The sequence below is a fragment of the Psammomys obesus genome, unplaced genomic scaffold (genome assembly GCF_907164565.1).
Source record: "Psammomys obesus unplaced genomic scaffold, mPsaObe1.curated_primary_1811, whole genome shotgun sequence".
NCBI classification, from domain to species: Eukaryota; Metazoa; Chordata; class Mammalia; order Rodentia; family Muridae; genus Psammomys; species Psammomys obesus.
The window spans coordinates 3,378,485-3,400,429 of NW_026585687.1; the positions used below are offsets into that span (position 1 = coordinate 3,378,485).

The following is a 21,945-nucleotide window of genomic DNA, read 5'->3' on the forward strand; positions in this document are numbered from 1 at the left end:
ATGCAGCAAGTAAACCCTATATGCTGGCTAGTTCTATGTCAAGTTAACACAAGCTAGAGTTATCTGAAAGGAGAGAACCTCAATTGAGAATAATGCCTCTGTAAGATCCAGCTGAAGGGGGGCTGGAGAGATGGCTCAGAGGTTAAGAACACTCGCTGTTCTTAACTTCTAAAGGTCCTGAGTTCAATTCCCAGCAACCACATGGTGGCTCGCAACCATCTATAGTAAGGTCTGCTGTGCAGGCAAAATGTTGTATAAATAATAAATGAATCTTTAAAAAAAATTCAGCTGAAGGAAATTCATTTAATTAGTGAGTGATAGGGGCAGGACCCAGCCCATTGTGGGTAGTACCATCCCTGGGCTGGTACTCCTGTGTTCTATAAGAAAGCAGGCAGAGAAGCCATGATGAGTGAGTGAGTATGCAGCACTCCTCCCTGACCTCTGTGTTAGCTCCTGCCTCCAGCTTCCTGACCTGTTTGACTTCCTATCCTGACCTCCCTCAGTAATGGACTATGATGTGGAAGTGTAAGCAAAATAAAACCTTTCATCTCCAATTTGATTTTGGCCATTATATTTCATCACAGCAATAGAAACTCTGACTAGGACGCCTGCAATAAGGGGAGAATGAAAGATGAACCTATATCTACGCTAGATTATGCTCACTTGACACGCCTCTGAGTTTGACCAGATTAATCTTGGCTATATTGAAAATCTGATTATACTGGTTGAAGTTCTGTGGCCTGATTTTGACTAAAAGAAGGAACGCTCCTAGAAGCATTCCCTGATATCAAAGGGCTTCTCTATTATGGTAAGTACTGAATGTTGTTAGGAGTTTGTCTGGTGCATAGGGAAGGGCCATATCATTTTCTTGTTAGCCAGAATATCAAGGAACACTAGTTTCACAACTTGCTAGAACAAGGCATCACAAGATCCCTTTTTAATTTCATCTAAATCCAGAATAAAATCAAGGCCAGGAGCTGGAGAGAGGCTCAGCAGCTGAGAGCACTTTGGTGCCTCACAACTATATGCAACTTTCAGAGGATCAGAAATCTTTTTTCTGGCTCAATAGACACCATGCACATACCTGGTGCACATACATGCAGGCAAAACACCCTACACACAAAATAAGCTAATCTTAAAAAATTTAAAAAAATCACATCCGAAGGTCAATAAGACCCACAAATATTAAATGCCTCCCTTGGAGTAGCTGCTACTTTACCCAGTACAGTTTTATTCTTGAAAAGTCCTCCTTCCACGAATATGAAATTGGTTGTGAATCTCAATTGTAAAGTTGTTTCACCTTTTGACAGTACTTTGAGGTGGTACCATAACTTACCTGTGGTGCATGCTATCTCACTCTCCTCTCTCTTCACACACAAAACTTTACGTGTATAGATGTTTTGCCTACATGCTTGTCTGTGCACCTCGTATGTACAGTGCAGTGAGACCTAGAAGTGAGCATTGAATCCCCTGTGACTGGAGTTGCAGATGGCTGCGAGCCACCATGTGGGTTCTGGAACTCAAACCCAGGTCCTCTTGGGAGAGAAGTTCAGTGCTCTTAACCACGGAGCCGTCTCACCAACCCTTGAAAGCTCTTCTAATGCTTTCTCTAAAAGTTCTATGGTTTTAGCTTTCCCATTTAATCTACATCCTTTTGGGTGTCTAATGTGAGGTAAGAATCTAAGCTCAAGTTGTTGCGTGTGGATATTCAATTGTCCCAGTGACATTTGTTGACAAAAATATTTTTTTTCCTTGAATTGTTTTTCTAGTCTTCATTGAAAATAAATTGCAAAAAAAAAGAAAGTCAATTGCTCAAAATTTAAGAGGTTTTAACTTTTTTCTACTTTATATTATTCATCTATATAGCTATCCTTATGCTGTTACCACACTGTCCTGATCATTGGAGCATTATCACTTTTTTGAGATATGATCTCACTATATAGCTTTGGCTGGCATTGAACTCATGAAATTTGCTTTCCTCTGCCATCCAAATGCTGTAATTAAAAGCTTGTGCTGCCAAGGCTGGCTGTAATCACTTTTGAAATTGACAAAACATGTAATCTTCAACTTTATTCTTTTTTATATTGTTTTCTCTATTCTTAATACTTTGTGTTTTCATTAAATTACAGGCTCGGGTTACATTCTAAAGTGACATCATGGTTATGGAGGTTAACTAACTGCTTTCTGATTGGATACGAGGTCTGACCCATAGGAGTGATTTCCTGCTCTGCACTGCACACCTTGTCAAAAAGCTCATGACTAGGAAAATCACAGGCTCTAAGAGAACCTAATGTTGTTAAGCGGTCATGTTATCAAACTGCTTTCTAAATACTTATGTTTTTTTTCAGAATGTCTTTATGACTATAATTATTATTTATTACAGCTTATTCAATTTGTATCCCAGCTATGGCCCCCTCACTTGTCTCCTCCCAACTCCACCTTCCCTCCCTCTTCTCCCCCTATGCCCCTCCCCTAGTCTACTGTTAGGTGAGGTCTTCCTTCTCTTCTTTTTGTCTCTAGCCTATCAGGTCTCATCAGGGCTGGTTGCATTGTCTTCCTCTGTACTATACAAGAAGGACATTTGCTCAACCATGTTTGTAGCAGCTCTATTTGTAATAGCCAGAACCTGGAAACAACCCAGATGTCCATCAACAGAGGAATGGATACAGAAATTGTGGTACTTTTACACAATGGAATCCTGCTCAGCTATTAAAAAACAAGGAAATCATGAAATTTGCAGACAAATGGTGGGAATTGGAAATGATCAGCTTGACTGAAGTATCCAAGGATCAGAAAGACACACATGGTATATATTCACTCATAAGTAGATATTAGCCATATAATATAGGATAAGCATACTAAAATCTATACTCCTAAAGAAACTAAACAACAAAGAGGGCCCAAGGGAAGATGCTCAATTTTCATTCATAAGGACAAATGTGATAGACATCAGAAGCAGAAGACAGGGAACAAGACAGGAGCCTACCACAGACGACCTATGAATGACTCTACTGATTGAAGGGTATTGAAGCAGAGGCTAAGACTCATAGCTAAACTTTGGGAAGAGTGCGGGTAATCTTATGAAAGAAGGGGGAGATAGAAAGACCTGGAGGGGACAGGAGCTCCACAAGGAGACCAACAGAGCCAAAAATACTGAGCCCTGGGGGCCTTGCAGAGACAGATAGTACAACCAAGGACAATGCATGGAGAAGACCTAAAACCCTGTCTCAGATGAAGCCCATAGACTCAGTCTCCAAGTGGGGTCCCTAGTAAGGGGAGTAGGGACTTTCTCTGGCATGAACTCAGTGACAGGCTCTCTGATCACCACCTCCTGGGGTGGGGTGCAACCTTGCCAGGCCACAGAGGAATATTATGTTTATACCATCAATTTATGTTGCTCTCAAATTTGGCCAGAGAAGATTCTTTTTGCTGCAGAGATTTCTAACTGACAAAGTGCCATGCTTAATCTACTTTGAACTGAGAGAGATCAGCTATGGGTGAATCATCTATATCAAACTTTCCCAATTCAGGGCTCAAGGAAGATCTTGGAAGAGTGGGGGGGGGGAAGAGTGTAAGAGGTGGAAGATAGGGAGGGCTGCGAAAAGCTGACCTCTGATTATGGCGTATATACTGCACACATGCACATCAGCCCACACCAGTTTTACCTACCTGCACAAGACCAAGCCAGTTAAAAATTCCATCCTGGATGGGAGAGGGGTTTTCAAGGCCCTCCTCCTATTGGAGGAACAATTGGCAGTTGATGGCTGTTGAGGGAAAGAGAATTACTCTGTTTTGGGTTATGTAGCTGCTGATAGGTTGTCCATCTGTTAGTGCCTGGCCCCACACCCATGAACATGTGAAGTACTAATTGGACTCAAAGAGTTGGTAATAACAAAAAAGGAAGACATGATGTGAGGGAGTAGGGATAGTTGAACTTGGAGGAATTGGAAGGAGGTAATGACGGATGAGTATGACCAAAATACATTGCTTAAATTTCTTTTATTTTTAAACTTTAAGATTCAGTCTATAATGTAACACCTCTCTAATTCCAATGTCAATTAAAAAAGGAACAAAACCACCATCCAATATGAAAAAAGGTCAATTAATATACAAGAACCAAAATTCACTTCATAATATAATAAAATATAATATAATATATCTGACTTTGAAGAGAACGCTTCCTGGCATCCTTCTTTTCTGTGTACTTAAGTGGAAAACATTGTTTCCTAGTATGAACACAATACCATACTTATTCTTCAGCTGTCCATTTATATCAACATTCCATGCCAGAATTTAATTTCACCACAACTGATCACTTGGTGATCTGCTTCAAGAAGTCACTAGGGGTTTGCTTCCGTAAACTTTTTTTTCTTTTAGTTTTATAATTTTTTTTTAAAATTTTTATTTAACTTTTATTAATTACACTTTATTCATTTTGTATCACCCCATAAGCCCCTCCCTCCTCCCCTCCCGGCCCCACCCTCCCCCCCCTTTCTGCATGCATGCCCCTCCCCAAGTCCACTGATAGGGGAGGTCCTCCTCTCCTTCTTTCTGATCTTAGTCTATCGGTTCTCATCAGAAGTGGCTGCATTGTCAGGGTTCTAGGTTATCTCCATGAATAGTCCTTGGTTGAGTGTTTCTCTGTGTAGCCTTGTCTATCCCTGAACTCACATTGTAGTCCAGGCTGGCCTCAAACTAACAGAGATCCACCTGCCTCTGCCTCCTGGAGTGTTGGGATTATAGGCGTTCATCACTGTTCACAGTTCTGCAGACTCATTTTTAACAGTCATGAAAGGTAGGAAACCTGACTTCTAATTTCTTCTGCTACTTAATTAGCTGTGCAGCTTGGATAACTCCTTACCATTTCACCACTCATGGCTCTAGGCTCATCTTGCAGCTGAATCAGGAGCCCTCACCCATTGTTTAAATTTCAACAAATAATTTTTTGGCATGTTTCTTGGCCAGAATGTGGTCTGCCTTAGTGTATGCTCCATGTGAGCTCATAAAGAATATGTTTATGTATTCTACTGTTCTTAGATATAGCTCTCAGTTGTGATGAAGTGGTTAGTGATACAGTTGAGGTCAGGTATGTCCTTTGTCTTCTGCCTGTCCTATCTTTCTCTCTTAGTAAGGGGTGTTGGTGTCTCTGAGGAGAATAGTGGATTTGCTTATTTCTCATTGCTATTTTGTCAGTGTTTGTCTCTTGCAATTTGGACCTCTATTAATAGGTGTATACAAATTAAGGCTAAAGGATGAGAAAATTAATCCTTTTGTCATTGTGCAATATCCTTATTTATCTTTGATAAATTTTCTGAGCCTTTGTTGCCTGAAATAGAGATAACTGTTCCTGTCTTGTGCATGATCTCTCTTTGTGTATCGTTTTACTTTTATTTATTTCTTCATATTTAAACTGGGTTCCTGTAGACAGTATATAGTTGGGTATTTTTTGCTTTAAATTCTCACTGCTAATCTCTTAATATATTAATGTAGTTATTATTTTGATTTTTCCATCCATAGTAAATATATGAATAGTTCACAGACCATGTTTACATAATTATCCTTCCCGGTGAGTTTTATGCTTTCGAATATTTTCATTTTTTTTCCTTCTTTCTTCCTTTTTTCCTGTCTTTTTTTCTTTTTAAAACAGGGTTTCTCCATGTAGCTTTGCTGTCCTGGACTCATTTGGTAGACTCTGCTTGCTTGGAACTCACAGAGATCTGCCTGCCTCTGCCTTCCTGAGTGTTGGGATTACAGGCATGTGTTACCGTGCCTGGCTTCTGTAACATTTCTTATAGGACAGATCTGATGGCTATAAATTTGTTTGGCTTTTACTATTTGAGAATCTTTATTTCACTTTCATTTGTAGAGGATAACTCCACTGGATACTAGTATTCTGAATTGGCATTTTTTTGTTGTTGTTCTTTGGTACTGTGAAAATCTTTGTTTACTCTCTCCTTGTTTTTAGATTCTGTCAGAACAGCTGCGTTAAAGAAACTCAGTGAGACATGATAGACTAGGATCAGAAGGAAGGAGAGGAAGACCTCCCCTATCAGTGGACTCGGGAGGGGCATTTGTGGAGAAAAGGGAGGGAGGGTAGGATTGGGAGGGAAGAAGGGAGGGAGTTACAGGGGGGATACAAAGTGAATAAAATGTAATTAATAAAAATTAAAAAAAAGAAACTCAATGAGCCAGGCAATGGTGGTACATGCCTTTAATCCCAGCACTCAAGAGGCAGAGGTGGGACTCTGTGAGTTCGAGGCCAGCCTGGACTACAGAGTGAATTCCAGGACAGCCAAGGTTGCACAGTGAAACCCTGTCTTGAAAAGGCTAAAGGTTAATTGGATACCTTTAAATGTTATTTTTTCTTCTTTCGTTGATAACTCCTTTTTATTAGTCATCATTGGAACTGGATTATAAAATGTCTTGGTATAGAGTCAGTTGAACTAAACCTAATTGGTGAGCTTTGACCTTCTTGTTCTTTAAGTGTATCTTTGTCTTGAAAATCCTTCCTCCTCCTCCTGTTTTGTTTTGTGCTGCTCTGGCTACCTTAGAATTCAGAGCTCTGCCTGCCACTGTCTCCTGAGTGCATGCCACCTCTCAAGGATTCTTAAAAAATATTAAAAAAAAATCTCATGTATATGGGTGTTTTGCCTGCATGTGTGTCTGGCATCGTGTGTGTGCCATGCTGAAGAGGCCAGAAGAAGGCACTGGCTCCTCTGGAGTTAACAGATTGTCATGAGCAGCCATGTGGGTATTGGGAAAGGAACCCGGGTCCTCTGGCAGAGCAGCAAATGCACTGAGCTTTCTACCCCATTTAATATTGTCTCTTTTGCCTTTGTAAGTGAAACATTTTGCTCTTATAAAGCTGTTATGGAGTTCCCATATGCTTTCTTTATTTCTCTTATTTTTCTTTCAAACCTGATTGTGTATTTTCAAGTATTCCATCTTAAAGCTTTCTCATTTTCTTTCCTGTTTGATTTCTTCTTCCACTCATACTTTCTATCATGTTGATAGGAACTCAATGGCAGGCTCTTTGACCTTCCCCACCCCCCAAGGGAGGAGCAGTCCTGCTAGGCCACAGAGGAGGACTTTGCAGCCAGCCCTGAAGTTACCTGATAAAACAGGGCCAGACAAAAGGGGAGGAGGTCCTCCCCAATCTGTGGACTTGGAAAGGGGCAGGGAGAAGGTGAGGGAGGGTGGGATTGGGAGGGAATAAGGGAGTGGGATACAGCTGGGACACAGAGTTAATAAAATGTAACTAATATTAATAAACAATAAAAAAATTTTCACTTAGAATACATTTCAGCTCAACAACCTTTGTAGGAAGATTACAGTGCTCAGGAGGCAGAGGCCAATATATCTTGAATGTTTTACCAGCCTGGGCATAAATAACCAAAATTCAGAAAATAAAAAAAATGTTTGATTAAAAAGATCATTCTATGTTCCCTTAATACTACTGGATTATTTCTCTGTTCTACTAAAGCTCATTTAATTTCTTTCTTTCTTTTTTTTTTTTTTCTTTAGCCTTTTCAATACAGGGTTTCACTGTGCAGTCTTGGCTTTCCTGGAACTCACTTTGTAGTCCAGTCTGGCCTGGAACTCACAGAGCCCCACCTCTGCCTCTTGAGTGCTGGGATTAAAGGCATGTGCCACCACTGCCTGGCTCATTGAGTTTCTTTAAAGCAGCTGTTTTGAACTTTTTGGTATGAGGCCTTTCAGGTATGGGTTATTATGTAATCGATTTCTAGAGCCTTATTTGTATTTATTAAATGGCGTCCTGGATCCTAGAAAGTACTTGGTGCTTGTTGGTGTGTAACAGTGTGTTAAATGAAGGAACATGTACTTTTTTTCCCTAATTTCCACGATCTGATTTTGTCATTCCAGAAATTGTAGGCAATTTTCTGAGTCTGTGTACATTTCTGCTACCTCAGCACTAGAGGGCACCCCAGTCCTGGTTTGTCCTAAATCTGTGATTGTTGTCTTACTGAGAACAAAGCTGAAAGTGTCTAAGAATGGCAGTTTATCTTTCAAGCTTCCACTTGGAGCTACAATAAACACTGGTGGCTTTCCTCTGGAAACTGGCCTGTGGACAGTCATTGCTTATGGATTCTGCTTCGTGCTGGGCTTCATCATGGGAGGCTAGTCTGCCACTCCTGTGGAGTGACTTGGCACTCACCTCCTTTTTCTCCTTGTGTCCAGCTTGTGGACATATAGCTTGGAAGTGGATCTCACCAGACAATAGGTCCTTGCCTGCTGCTGGGCCTATCTCAAGGTTCCATCTTAACATGTTGGCCTGGGAGACAGGGACCTTTGGGCCCTGTTCAGTATCAGGTCTCAGTGGAGTGGTCTAGGCACTGAGCTCCAAGAAAGAGTATTATTCTCGCTTTCCTTCTCTGCATCTATCTGGGTGGAATGCTCTCAGTGCTCTGCCACGTGAGGTTTAGAGGGTGTTGCTGTTGCAGGTGGTCCCTTAGCTACCAGGCTAGGGAGGGCCAGGTATGCAGTTTGAGGATAAGGCCTGGGACCCAGAGGGTGTGGGGTCCCAAGTCGAAGTCTAGATTTAATTCTCTTTCCCAAGTGGGAGGTGTCTTCAGCTGAGCTGCATGAAGGAGAGGGAGAAGCATCACAGGCAGCTCCTTCCTTTTTGCTTCATCCAGTGCTTCTTTTATAGAACAACACCACCGAGGCTTTTTTTTTCTGGCCTCCTGGGAGCATGGGCAAACAGATCAGGGCAGGGATCCCTGTTGAAATTGGTGTGCCGTGGGGGAGATTACACTGGACTTTCTCACTCAGTTGCCATCTTTCTGCCAACCCTGTAATGTATTTCTTTCACTGTGTGATTTGAACACTTTCAACTGTTATTTCATTTTAATACTTAATAATTGTACACTGATATTTTTAACACATGTATGCAGCACACACTGAAGAAACCATGTTCTTATCTCTGTGATATTTATGTTTTGAGCCTTCTTATTGGCTTTTTTTCTTTTAAAAATGCTTACAGCCTTTGAACATTTCTCTTGTAATTCTCTATAATGTTCTGAATATTATTTAGTCCACCATGCTGTGGAACACTATGAGCTATTACCTCTGTCTGCCTTTCAATATCCTGTAGCCAATATCTTCTTCCTGTCTGATTCATTTCCTAACCTCTAGTGCTATTCAATCTGAGTTTTTTAGGTCTCTGTATATGAGCTACAGTCATGTGGTATTTCTCTTTCTCTTTCTGCATCTGGCTTAAAAATTTAAATTAATAGACAGTTATAGGAATATTACACAGAAATAATAGGAGAAAAGGATAGATTATTCTAATCTGCTTTTTAGCTAGAGAACTATTGTCATTTTTAAATATTTTGATACATTGGCATAGATTAGTATATACTGATAAATTTTTTTTAAGTTTTTTTGATACCCATATATATAGATGAATCTACTCTTTTTATACATTTATCTATTTTTAATTAATTCCAGTTTATTCACATTGTATTCCAACTGTAGCCCTCTCCTTCTTCCCCTCTCAATCCCACCATCCCTCCCTCTTCTCCACCCATTCCCCTCCCCCAGCCCACTGATAGGGGAGGTCCTCCTCCCCTTCCATCTGATCCTAGCTTATCAGGTCTCATCAGGACTGGCTGCATTGTCTTCCTCTGTAGTCTGTCAAGGCTGCCCCACCCCTTCTCAGGGGGAGATGGTCAAAGAGCCAGCCACTGAGTTCAGGTCAGAAACAGCCCCTGTTCCCATTACTAAGGAACCCACTTGGAAACTGAGCTGCCATGGGCTACATCTCGGTAGGGGTTCTAGGTTACCTGCATTCATGGTCCTTGGTTGGAGTATCAGTCTCAGAAAAGACCCCTGGACCCAGATTTTTTGGTTCTGCTTCTCTCCTTGTGGAACTCCTGTTCCCTCCAGGTCTTTCTATCTCCCCCTTCTTTCATAAGATTCCCTGCACTCTGCCCAAATTTTGGCTATGAGTCTCAGCATCTGCTTTGATACCCTCTAGGGTAGAGTCTTTCAGAGTTCCTTTGTGGTAGGTTCCTGTCCTGTTCCCTGTTTTCTCCCTCTTCTGATGTCCCTATCATTTGCCTTTCTGAGTGAAGATTGATCATCTTACCCAGGGTCCTCCTTCCTGATTAGCTTCTTTAGGAGTACAGATTTTAGTATGATTATCCTATATTATGTGTCCAATATCCACTTATAAGTGAGTATATACCATGTGTGTCTTTCTGCTCCTGGGATACCTCACTCAGGATGATCTTTTCTAGTTCCCAGCATTTGCCTGCAAACTTCATGATTTCCTTATTCTTAATAGCTGAGCAGTATTCCATTTGGTAAATGTACTACAATTTTTGTATCCATTCCTCAGTTGAGGGACATCTGGGTTGTTTCCAGCTTCTGGCTATTACAAATAAAGCTGCAACAAACATGGTTGAGCAAATGTCTTTGTTGTATACTTGAGCATCTTTTGGATATATGCCTAGGAGTGGAATAGCTGAATTTTGAGGTAACACTATTTTTAATTATCTGAGAAAGCACCAGATTGATTTTCAGAGTGGTTGTACAAGTTTACATTCCTACCAGCAATGGAGGAGGGTTCCTCTTTCTCCACATCCTCTCCAGTATGTGTTGTTGCTTGAGAGTTTGATCTTAGCTATTCTGATGGGTGTAAGGTGAAACCTCAGGGTCGTTTTGATTTGCATTTTCCCTATGATAGGTAAGGATGTTGAACACTTCAAGTGTTTCTCTGCCATTCGATATTCCTCTATTGATAATTCTCCTTTTAGCTCTGTACCCCATTTTTAATTGGATTACTTGATTTGTTGCTATTTAACTTCTTGAGTTCTTTATATATTCTGGATATTAGTCCCCTGTCCAATACAGGGTTGGTGAAGATCCCTTCCCAATCTGTAGGCTGTCATTTTGTCTTGCCAACAGTGTCCTTTGCTTTACAGAAGCTTTTCAGTTTCATAAGGTCCCATTTATTGGTTGTTGATCTTAGAGCCTGTTCAATTGGTGTTCTGATCAGGAAGTTATCTCCTATGCCAACGAGTTCAAGGCTTTTCCCCACTCTTTATTCTAACAGGTTTAGTGTGTCTGATTTTATACGGAGGTCCTTGATCCACTTGTACTTTAGTGTTGTGCAGGGTGATAAAAATGGATCTATTTGCATTTCTCTACATGTAGATATCCAGTTAGACCAGCACCATTTGTTGAAGATGTTATCTCTTTTCCATTATATGGTTTTGGCATCTTTGTCAAAAATTGGGTGTCTATAAGTATGTGGGTTTATTTCTGGTATTTTATTCGATTCCATTGATCCACCAGCCAGTTTCTATGCCAGTAACATGCAGTTTTTACTACTGTTGCTTGAGATCAGGGATGAAGATACCTCCAGAAGATCTCTTATTGTAGAGGATTGTTTTAGCAATTCTGGGTTTCTTGTTATTCCATATGAAGTTGAGAATTTTTCTTTCAAGTTTTGTAAAGAATTGTGTTGGTAATTTGATGGGAATTGTACTGAATTTGTAGACTGCTTTTAGTAAAATGGCCATTTTTACTATGTTAATCTTGCCATGCCACAAGTATGGGAGATTTTTCCGTCTTCTGATATCTTCTTCTATTTCTTTGCTCAGTGACTGGAAGTGTTTTTCATACAAGTCTTTGACTTCTTTGTTAGAGTCACACCAAGGGACTTATGTCCTTTGTGGCTATTGTTAAGGGTGTTGTTTCCCTAATTTCTTTCTCAGCCCATTTGTCTTTTGTATACAGGAGGGCTACTGATTTTTTTTTTTGAGTTAATTTTGTATCTAGCCCCTTTTCTGAAGGTATTAATCAGCTGTAGGAATTCCCTGGTAGAATTTTTGGGGTCACTCATGTATACTATCATATCATCTGCAAATAGTGATACGTTGATTTCTTCCTTTTTAATATGTATCCCCTTGATCTCCTTCAGTTGTCTTATTGCCCTAGCAAAGACTTCAAGAACTGTGTTGAAGAGATATGGAGAGAGTAGGCAGCCTTGCCTTGTCCCTGATTTCAGTGGGATTGCTTTAAGTTTCCGTTTAGTTTGATGTTGGCTATTTGCTTGCTATTGTCTTTACTGTGTTTAGGTATGTGTTTTGTTTCCCTGATCTCTCCAAGACTTTAAACCTGAATAGGATTTTGTCACATGATTTTTCAGCATCTAAGGAGGTGATCATGTGGTTTTTTTCTTTCAGTTTGTTTATATGGTGGATTATATTGATGGATTTCCATATATCGAACCACCCCTGCATAACTGGGCTAAAGCCTACTTGGTCATAGTGGATGATATCTTTGATGTGTTCTTGGATTCGGTTTGTAAGTATTTTGTTGCGTATTTTTGCATCAATGTTCATAAGGGAGATTGGCTTGAATTTTTCTTTCTTTGTTGGGTCTTTGTGAGGTTTAGGTACCAAGGTGACTGTGGCTTCATAGAATGATTATGGTAATGTTCCTTCTCTTTCAATTTTTTGGAATAGTTTGATGGGAGACTTTTGATGACAGCTTCTATTTCCTTAGGGGATATAGGACTATTTAGTTTATTTACCTGGTCTTGATTAAGTTTTGGTAAGTGGAATCAATTAAGAAAATTGTCCATTTTATTTAGATTTTCAAAATTTGTGGTCTATAGGCTTTTGAAGTAAGACCTAATGATTGGATTTTCTCAGTGTCTTTTGTTATGTTCCCCTTTTCATTTCTGATTTTATTGATTTGGATAGTGTCTCTCTGCCTTTTAGTAAGTTTAGCTAAGGGTTTGTCTATCTTGTTGATTTTCTCAAAGAACCAGCTCTTGGTTTAATTGATTCTTTGAATTATTTTATTTGTTTCTAATTTATTGATTTCAGCCCTGAGTTTGATTATTTCCAGCTGTCTACTCCTCTTGGGTGTGTTTGTTTCTTTTTTTTTCCCCCTATGGCTTTCAGGTGAGCCATTAAGTTGCTTGAATGAGATGTTTCAAATTTCTTCTTGAAGACACTTAGTGCTATGAATTTTCCTCTTTGCCCTGCTTTCATTGTGTCCCATAAGTCTGAGTATGTTGTGCCTTGATTTTCATTGAATTTTAGGAAGTCTCTAATTTTTTTTCTTCCCTGGCCCAGCTGTTATTGAGTAGAGAGTTGCTAAGTGTCCATGTGTGTTTAGGCTTTTCACTATATCTGTTGTTGTTGAGGTTCAGCTTTATTCTATGATGGTCTTATAAGATACAAAGGATTATTTCAATCTTCTTGTATCTGTTGAGGCTTGCTTTGTGACCAACTATATGATCTATTTTGGAGAAGGTTCCAAGAGGTGCTGAGAAGAAGGTAAATTCTTTGATGAATCTACACTTAAACCAAAGAATGTTTTTATAAATCAATAATCTTACATTGATTTAGAATTTTCTATATTAATACAAATTTAAAGTTTTCATTGGTATAAATCTTTGAACATTGAAACAAGAATTAAGGTTATTTTTGTTACAACGTAATTATGTTTCAACTCTTTTACAAGGTATTGGACCATTGTACTCATTTAAAATAAAGGGTTTACTTCCAGTCCTTTTAAAAGCTGCTATTACAAACTTTAGGATACTTATGTATTATAAGTTAATAGTCAGTCAAACTCATAGTCATGTCAGTCACTTGCCTAGTTTATCACAAAATATACATCCTAGGTTAAACTAATAGTGAATAGCTAGAAACAAGTAACATTTGCCTATTCAGATTTACTATAGATAGATAATGATTAAACACTATGTAAATGTGTATAGATAAATGGGTGGTCTTCAAAAACCTAGAGACATATAGAATATGCCATTTAAAGATATTTTTATTATTTTAAGGCTTTTCTGGAAACGAGACGTGTCAGCTCTTGGCAGCACCCCATTCAACTTGAAAGAAGTTGATGAGCATTGAAGAATCTCCATTAGGAGATGGCTCCAATTGTGGCAAGCTAGCCACTGGGCAAAAATTCTCTTGCTTCACTGCAGATAAGTGCAGTCTGCAATGGGCAAACATTGGAAGTAGGGAAGTTGACTGCCAAGCTCTGCCAAGACAGGTAAGCAAGTCCTTCATAATTCCTGTTTTACAAATATGTCTGTCAGATATTCTGGGCCAGAAGGCTGAAGATGATGCTCCAACATTATAGAGAAAATTTGCGTGACTGTCTAGGGAGCCAGTTGTCTGACAATTCTTAATATTAGAAGCTCCTTGCCTGTACTGCCAATAAACTTAGATAATGTTTATTTCCTTCTCAAGTCTCTGATGGGTTTGAAGACTAGATAGTTATAGTCTTACAATTAAGCTTAATTGTTTAGGAGTTAAGATATTTTGGGCTTAAGAAGACATTTTTAGTTTGATAATGGAAATAAGGATAGAAAATGATTGAGGTACAGAACTCTAAACTCATCAAGATAAGATACATAATAGAATAGTTTCTCCTAAGTTGCCAAATGCATATGGACTGGGCATTGTGAATGTAAATATTACCTAATAGTTTTCATAACTGTTCCACAATTATTGTTTGTTAGTTTATTATTAAAAGAAAAAGAAACTTTTATTGGACTGAAAAGGAGACTTGTAGAAAGAATATCTTGTGTATTGTATGGATGCAACACTTATCAATTAAAAAAAAATCTATGATCTATGGCTGAGGCAGGAAATAGGTGTGACATCCGGCAGGTAGAATGGATTCTGGGTGAGAGCCAGGTGCAGAAGATTCAGCTGTCAAGATATGAAGAGGATGAACACATGGTGCCTGAGGTCAGGTAACTGGCCACGTGGATGACTGTAATTAGAATAAATGAATTATTTTAAGTTATGAGCTAGTCAGAGAAGAGCTTAGCTATATGACCTAGGTATTTGTAAAATAATACTTGAGTCTCATGAGTAATTATTTCCAGGGTGCTATAAGGGTGGGAGGTAAAATACTGTGCCCTACCATTACAGGCTATCTTTCAGTTCTAAAAATTTTGCTACAAATGACAGGATTTTGTATTTCTTTACAGCTGAGTAATAGTCAATCATGCATCTATGCTAGCCACTATTTTCACTATTTCTTCTTTCTTTCTTCCTTCCTTCTTTCTTTCTTTCTTTCTTTCTTTCTTTCTTTCTTTCTTTCTTTCTTTCTTTCTTTCTTTCTTTCTTTCTTTCTTTCTTCCTTCCTTTCTTTCTTTCTTCCTTTTTTCCTTTCTTTCTTCTTTTCTTTCTTCCTGGGAGTGGTGGTGAAGACAGGCTTTCTCTGTGTAGTCTTGGCTGTCCTGGAACTCAGTCTGTAGACCAGGCTGACCTTGAGTTCAGAGATCTGCCTGTCTCTGCCTCCTGAGTGCTGGGATTAAAGGCCTGTGCCACCACTGCTCAGCTCAGTCAATTTTCTTAGTCAATGGGCTTATTATGGATAGGATTGTACTATTGTTTAATAACCTTTTATTTTACAACATCAAATCTATTGCAAAGGTTACAAGCTAGTCTCAGAAATCAAGAGGAATGCAAATGGTTTGTTGCAATTGTCTTATGGACTAACAGTTATTTTTCTTAGTGAAAGACTGAGCCAGTATGTATCAAAATGTACTGGACATTTTTTTGACTGGAAGCTTGTGTCTTTATTCATGGCCCACCAGCTCCCTCTTGTCCAGGAGGGTGAGATAAGAGGGGTGGGTTTTACTCTAGGATGAAGCAGACTGCAGCTGCCTTTTGTAGACATACTTCAGAGCAGTGGCTATGGTGCGCATGTCCAGCTTGATGCTTCTAGCCCAGTTTTCCACATGCCCAATTTCCTTAAGTGCCTGGTTGAAATTCTCTACCTTTCCAATCCACTGGCCTGTCTGCTTGACAAACTGGGCAGCCTGGACCTGTAGTGTCTTCATGGTCTGGCTTTGTCTGGTTCATGTAGGCCTGGGCTACACCCACATTGAGGTGATCCACCAAAGGTTGGGCAGGCCACTGCAGTGATAGCTTCTCGCCTCCTTTTCTCCTGCAGCTGCTTGAATTCATTCTGCTTGGTCTGGTGTTCTTTGAGTAGGCAGAAGAGCATGGTCGAGTCTGGCTGTGTGTGGACACGATAGGCCCTTCCCTAGGGCTGTGGGAGCTAGGTTGTGCCTTGGTTCCATGTGCTGGTACTTTCATAATATCACTGATCAAAAGGCTTATATCACAGAATATGGCAAAATTGTCAGTGGCCATTACACATGTATATTGTCTTATAGAATTTAACACATTCAGTTTTAAAACATTAATAAAACCACTGAAATAGAAGGTAGCATTTTAAACATTTTCAGTGAGGGCAGTAAGTTTATTGACAGACTTTGAGAAAAGCTCCTGGAGCGTGAACTGTGGGAACTTAGGTGAGATGCTTCATGTGTAAATAGAAATGTATATGAATCCATCTATTTTGAGAGAAAACAATTATAATAAGTTGTATACACATGAATAAATATGATTGTGTATACAATATTCAACAATACCATTGAGAGGGTAACCAGCACAGGTGTATTTTTAAGAGCTTACAGTGTTATAGAATTGTACTCCTTGTCCTCACTTCATTTCTCCTAGTTCCTATTATAGAAAAGTGCTATAAATTACTATTTCTCCACTATGAAAGCATAATGACTAATCTTGGTTGTCAATATGAATGCATTTGGAGTCAACCAAAACCCAAAGTTCTAGGTACTCTTGTGAGAGATTTCCTTAATTCAATTATTTGAAGCGGAAAGACCCACCCTAAATCAGGGCCACACTTTCTAAGGACACAGGAAAAGGAAACATTTACCTGCTTTTCCTCACTCTCCCTGGCAACTTTATCTCTCCTGTTTCTATGGTCAGTATTAAATCCACCTTCTTCAGGATTCCAATGCAGTCTGAAAACCAGCAGCTCTGCAGGAATCCTCAGGGGCTCCAGAACCAGACTGGCTTGAGACATCGGCCTTGGAGATGAAGCAACTACTAATACTTGGCCTTTTTGTCGTAAGACAGCTGTTGTTGGACTATCCAGACCATATCCTGTCAGCCAGTCTGATGAATCCCCCTTTAATATCTGTACTCATTCTGTCAGTTTTGTTCCCTTAGATAATCCAAACTAACACACAAAATGTCAGGGCAGAAACCAATAGCTGAATACATTATTTTGAACAAATAAGAGTACAAAAGCTTGGTAGATGCTTTTTATTACTTCATATGGATGTTAACTGGACACTTAGAAGTAATTTTTCTCATTTTGTTCTAAATAAAATTCCAAAATACTGTTATATCATAGTTAAACCAGGTAATAGTTTCAACAAAAGGTCTTAGTTTTACATAACCATGTAATGTTTTGTTGACAAAATGATAAAATTCAAGGTACACCTGTTTTCTTAAAAATCTCCTTTACTGTCACAAAAAATTCTTAAAATTAAGGCAGGTTTCTTTTTCTTTTTTTTTTAGGTTTTTTTTTGCTGTTATTAGTTTCTATCAATTAGTTTTATCTTTAAGAATGAGTTAAGATGCATCAAAGGTTTTCTAAATTTGATATAATTTATGTTCTTACTTCCTAAAAGAATAGACTAGTTAATCAGGAAGTACTGAATTGCAACAGCACACAAAATGGCAATAAGTGCAAATCCTATCAGAAGGATTAGAACAAAGGTATCATCACTTATCTCTGTCTTGTACTTTTCATCTTTCTCATTGTGGTTGCCTTTTCCTTTACCTCCACTGCCTTTGCCATTCTTGGAGTGATGCTTATAAGTCGAAAAAAGTGTGCTGGGGCTATATGGCCCCCAGAGCTCTTGCATGCCATTTGAATATTCATATTGGCGTCCAGCACAGACCTTGAAGCGATATCGTGAATTTGCAAGATAGTTGGAAAAGGTAAAAGAAGTGTTCGGTCCTTTGTAAATCTAAAGAAAAAGGGATTAAATGAAAATTTTAGTTTCTTTCCAATTAAAAATATATATTGTATAGTTTTTTTTAATGACAAGAAAAACAAAAATTCATTAGTTTCATGAACATATTCAGAACAAGAGTAAAATTTTCCTCAATGTTTCTGATGTTCTGAAGGAATTCAGTATTAATTAGATAACTATGTTCAATGAAGCATAGCAAAACCCTACAATTGTTAAAGTTTGATTACATTATGTATTTGAATCATGTATCTTGGCTAGTGGAATCAAGAAATACTAAACAATTCAATGGTAATGACTTAATTAAATGAATAAGCTAGTTGTCCCCAAATAAAGATTATGTACATAAATGTTATAGATAAGATGGAACTTTGGAATAAGATTTAGTTACTTTAAGCACCTTAAAAAGAACACATTCCTCGCCAAAAGCTCAAACCTCAGTTAGACATAGACTTACACATTCTTTTGAGACAGGGTGTCTCTGTGTAGCCCTGGCCATCCTGGAACTTCTGTAGACCAGGCTGACGTAGAACTAAGAGATCTGCCTTTGGAGTGCTGGGATTAAAGGGTCGTGCCACTACTGCTCAGATTTTTTTTTTTTTTAAAGCAAGGTTTCCTAGAGCCCAGGCTACCCTCAAACTTGCTATGTAGCCAAAGTGCACCGCTATCCTCCTGCCTCTACTCCACAAGTGCTGAGGCTACAGTCATGTGCTACCGTGGCTGGCAGAATGGTAAAGGCTAAATTTGAGAGCGTGTACCTGTTCAGTCTTTTTTCCATTGGTGACTTGAAGACAGTAAACAATGGGATCACCTTTCATTGGCTGCAAGGACTCCCATTTTATCTCACAACTGTTGTTATGCAGTACATGAAATTTAGGTGCTGGAAAAGGAAAATTACATTTTAGAAGGTTCTACCTTTTTCTAAATGATGGTGAATACATTGAAATGACTCATACAAGTATATAGTCATTACAAACACTTGTAGACCTAATATGAGAAATAGATAAGCATACTTAAAAAAAAGATATTCATGTATTTTGAGAAAGGTCTCTCTATGCAGCTGTGGCTAGCTTGGAACTTGCTCTGAAGACAAGATTAGCCTTATTGACACAGATATTCCCCTGCTGTTGCCCACCTTGTGCTGACATTAAAGGCATGCACCAACACTCCCAACAGAACTATACTTATTATTGGAAAAACTTTTGTTTTACCATCAGGTATCATGATTGAAGAAAAACCTTCGAAGTTGTAACTTGATAATTCTTGTTTAGATTTTTTTATTCATATTTTATAAATTTTAATTTTCTCTCTTTCCTTCTAGAATAATCTGCATTGTATTTATATGATACATTGTATATTTATATGATACATTGTATATTTAGCATTCATGTATGGATAAATGATTTTTTTAAAGAGTTCAGCAATTGTGTGAAGTAGGAAGGAGCAGATTAATCATTTCATGTTGTTAGTCTCTACATTTCAAGAAAATGGGGCTTAAATATATAGGGAGAGTAGTCAGAAAAAGAAGAAATAATTATTTTCATCTAAGCATGAGTAGTTAAACTCAAATGTGAACAGGAATGGATTCATATTAGTGATTGAACTTGGGGGCTAGAGAGATAGCTCAGCAGTTAGGAGCACAGGATAGTCTTTCAGAGGACCTAGGTTCAATTCCCAGCACCTATATGTCAGCTTATAACTGTCTATAACTCTAGTTCTAGGGCATCTAACACCTTCTCAGTTACATACATGCAGGCAAAACATTGATGTACATAAATAGATAAAAAATAGTTATTGAACTCATGTGGAAATATTAGATCAATCAAACATCACAACTGGAAAAGGGAAAATAATCCTCAAACCCGAGGTTCTGAGAACTGCGAACTTGGACTTATTGTTAGTGTGACATATAATATTTTACTGTTCTGACTGTAACAGGCCCCTAGACCTTAGCACAACTGACTCCATGGTGGAAGTACCATCCAGGCCATAAAACTCAGCGCTTAGACAGCACCACCTGCCAAATCTGAAACAAAGGCCTTACCCATCAAAGTCCATAGTTCTGGAAAGTCTCTAAATGCACTAACCTTGCTTTTGGCTTCTGTAGTTCTACTTCTGGCTAAATGTTCTTGTTAACTGGATGGAGTATGTCAACCCAGGACATACTTAAGCATACCCAGGTGTGCTTAAAAGCTCACCCTGAGAAAGGCTCAGTGCTATACTGGAATCCCCAAAACCCAGTCTCTGGCCGGCTAATAACGACTTTCTATTGGCTTTAAACCCATGTCTGAGCAGTCTTCTCTGGTGGACCCCACCATAATGTTAAGGAGAATAAATTCATAGTTTTAGAAATAAACTTTTTAAAGTTTACATGTAAATTTTAGCTTTAATAAGTATAGCTAAACCTGTCAATTGATTTTTTTTCCCCACAACAAACCATCTGAGAAAATATAATGTGTAGCAATGAGTAGATATGACAATGTGAAAGACCCACCATTCTGGAAATGAAGAGCCAGCAGTTCTAATCATGGCTCTGCTGTGGATTCAGAGACTCCTTTAGCCAAGTTGCCTCCCATCTGTGGGACTTACTGTCTCACATTTTTTTCTAAATCTTTATTAGATTTATTAATTTTATATTATGTCTGTTTTGCTTGCATATAGGCATGGGCACCAGTGTGTGTGTTTGTTGTTCCCAGAGGTCAGAGAGGACATTGGATCCCCTGGAACTGGAGTTATGAATAGTTTTGAACCACCAAGTGGATGCTGGGAATTGAACTTGGGTCCTCTGAAAGAGCAATAATTTCTCTTTACCTCTGAGCTATTTCTTCAGCTCCTTGTCTTACTCTTAAAAGCGGCAGTGGTAGAATTAGATGATTACTAAGATAAATATTGATTGAAAAATATTGATTGTGAGTGTCTTATTAAGCCATTTTCACGGTGTTTCAAGACCGAGTTTGTCTGTGTAACCTTGGCTGTCCTAGAACTCACTCTGTAGACTAGCCTGGCCTTGAACTCACAGAGATACATTTGCCTCTGCCTCCTGAGTGCTGGGATTAAAGGCATGGGCCACCACAACCAGGCCTGAAGTCTTAATAAATCTTACATTGCCCCTTAAATCCATAATTAAGTACTACCTGTTTCTGTAATCTATTAGTAAATTTTAAAAATTACTACTTTTAAATTTTTTAAAGATATAATTTACTTTTAAAATTATTTATTTATTTTATGTGTGTACTTGTTTGCCTGCATAATGTATGTCTGTACCACTTGTGTGCCTGGTACCTGTGGAGGCCAGAAGAAGGCAGTGGATTTCCTGGAACACACAATTGTAAACTGCAATGTGGGTACTGGAACTCAAACCCTGGTCCTTTAGAAGAGTACCGAGTGTGCTTAACCACTGAGCCATCCCTCCAGCCCCAATATTTAATTTTCAATCAGCAAACAAAATAAAATAATAAAATAATAGGTTTCCTTAAGTCCCCCAGTTGCTGTTCATCCCAGCTTCCTAATTCCTCATCCTACTTGTACGCCTCAACATCCAGTATTCCCACGTCCACTTTCCCATTATATGTGTTCGATGCCCTCAATATCCCCTTTTTTAGAGTCTCCCCCCCTACCTTATGATTTCTAGTTTCCTGGCCTCGGGTCATCATTATTGTCACTTAAATATATTTACATAAAAATTTAGAAGCAGGAGTTTTCATATGAGAGAGCACATGTGTCATTTATCTTTCTGAGCCTGGTTACTTCTTTTAATACAGTATTTTCTAGTAACTGATCAATTTTATATATGTGCTGTAGAGAAATTAATAAAATGTTTAGTGTCTCTGTACACTATTTACCTTTAAGTGCAGGAGGTGGGGTTTTTGTAGTAGTGAAAGTGTAGATATCAGACTCTGGTCCCTCACCAGCTTCATTACATGCCTGGATTTTAAACTTGTATTGTGTATATTCACTCAATTTTTGCACTTTGTGATTCAAATCAGACCCTTGATAAATGACAGAAAATCTGAGAGAAAAAAGATAAAGATTAATAAAGCAACATTATCATCAACAGTTAAGCCCAGGAAGTCAAA

The 21,945-nt window shown here is 38.7% G+C and overlaps 1 protein-coding gene and 2 pseudogenes across 1 annotated transcript in view; all 3 read right to left on the reverse strand.

The window, feature by feature from the left end:
* Positions 1–599: 599 nt before the first annotated feature.
* On the reverse strand, positions 600–4,777 carry LOC129665474 (U6 snRNA-associated Sm-like protein LSm6; annotated as a pseudogene).
* Positions 4,778–15,658: 10,881 nt separating this feature from the next.
* Positions 15,659–16,055, reverse strand: LOC129665306 (biogenesis of lysosome-related organelles complex 1 subunit 1-like; annotated as a pseudogene).
* A 1,475-nt stretch (positions 16,056–17,530) lies between these two features.
* Positions 17,531–21,945, reverse strand: part of LOC129665593 (fibronectin type III domain containing protein 3C1-like) — a 57,516-nt gene continuing 53,101 nt past the window's right edge. The window contains exons 24-26 of the mRNA XM_055592354.1: positions 21,712–21,878; positions 18,628–18,749; positions 17,531–17,866 (exon numbers count right to left, since the gene is read on the reverse strand). Of these exons, the coding sequence (XP_055448329.1) occupies positions 17,531–17,866; positions 18,628–18,749; positions 21,712–21,878 (625 nt within the window). The remainder of the gene's footprint in view (positions 17,867–18,627; positions 18,750–21,711; positions 21,879–21,945) is intronic.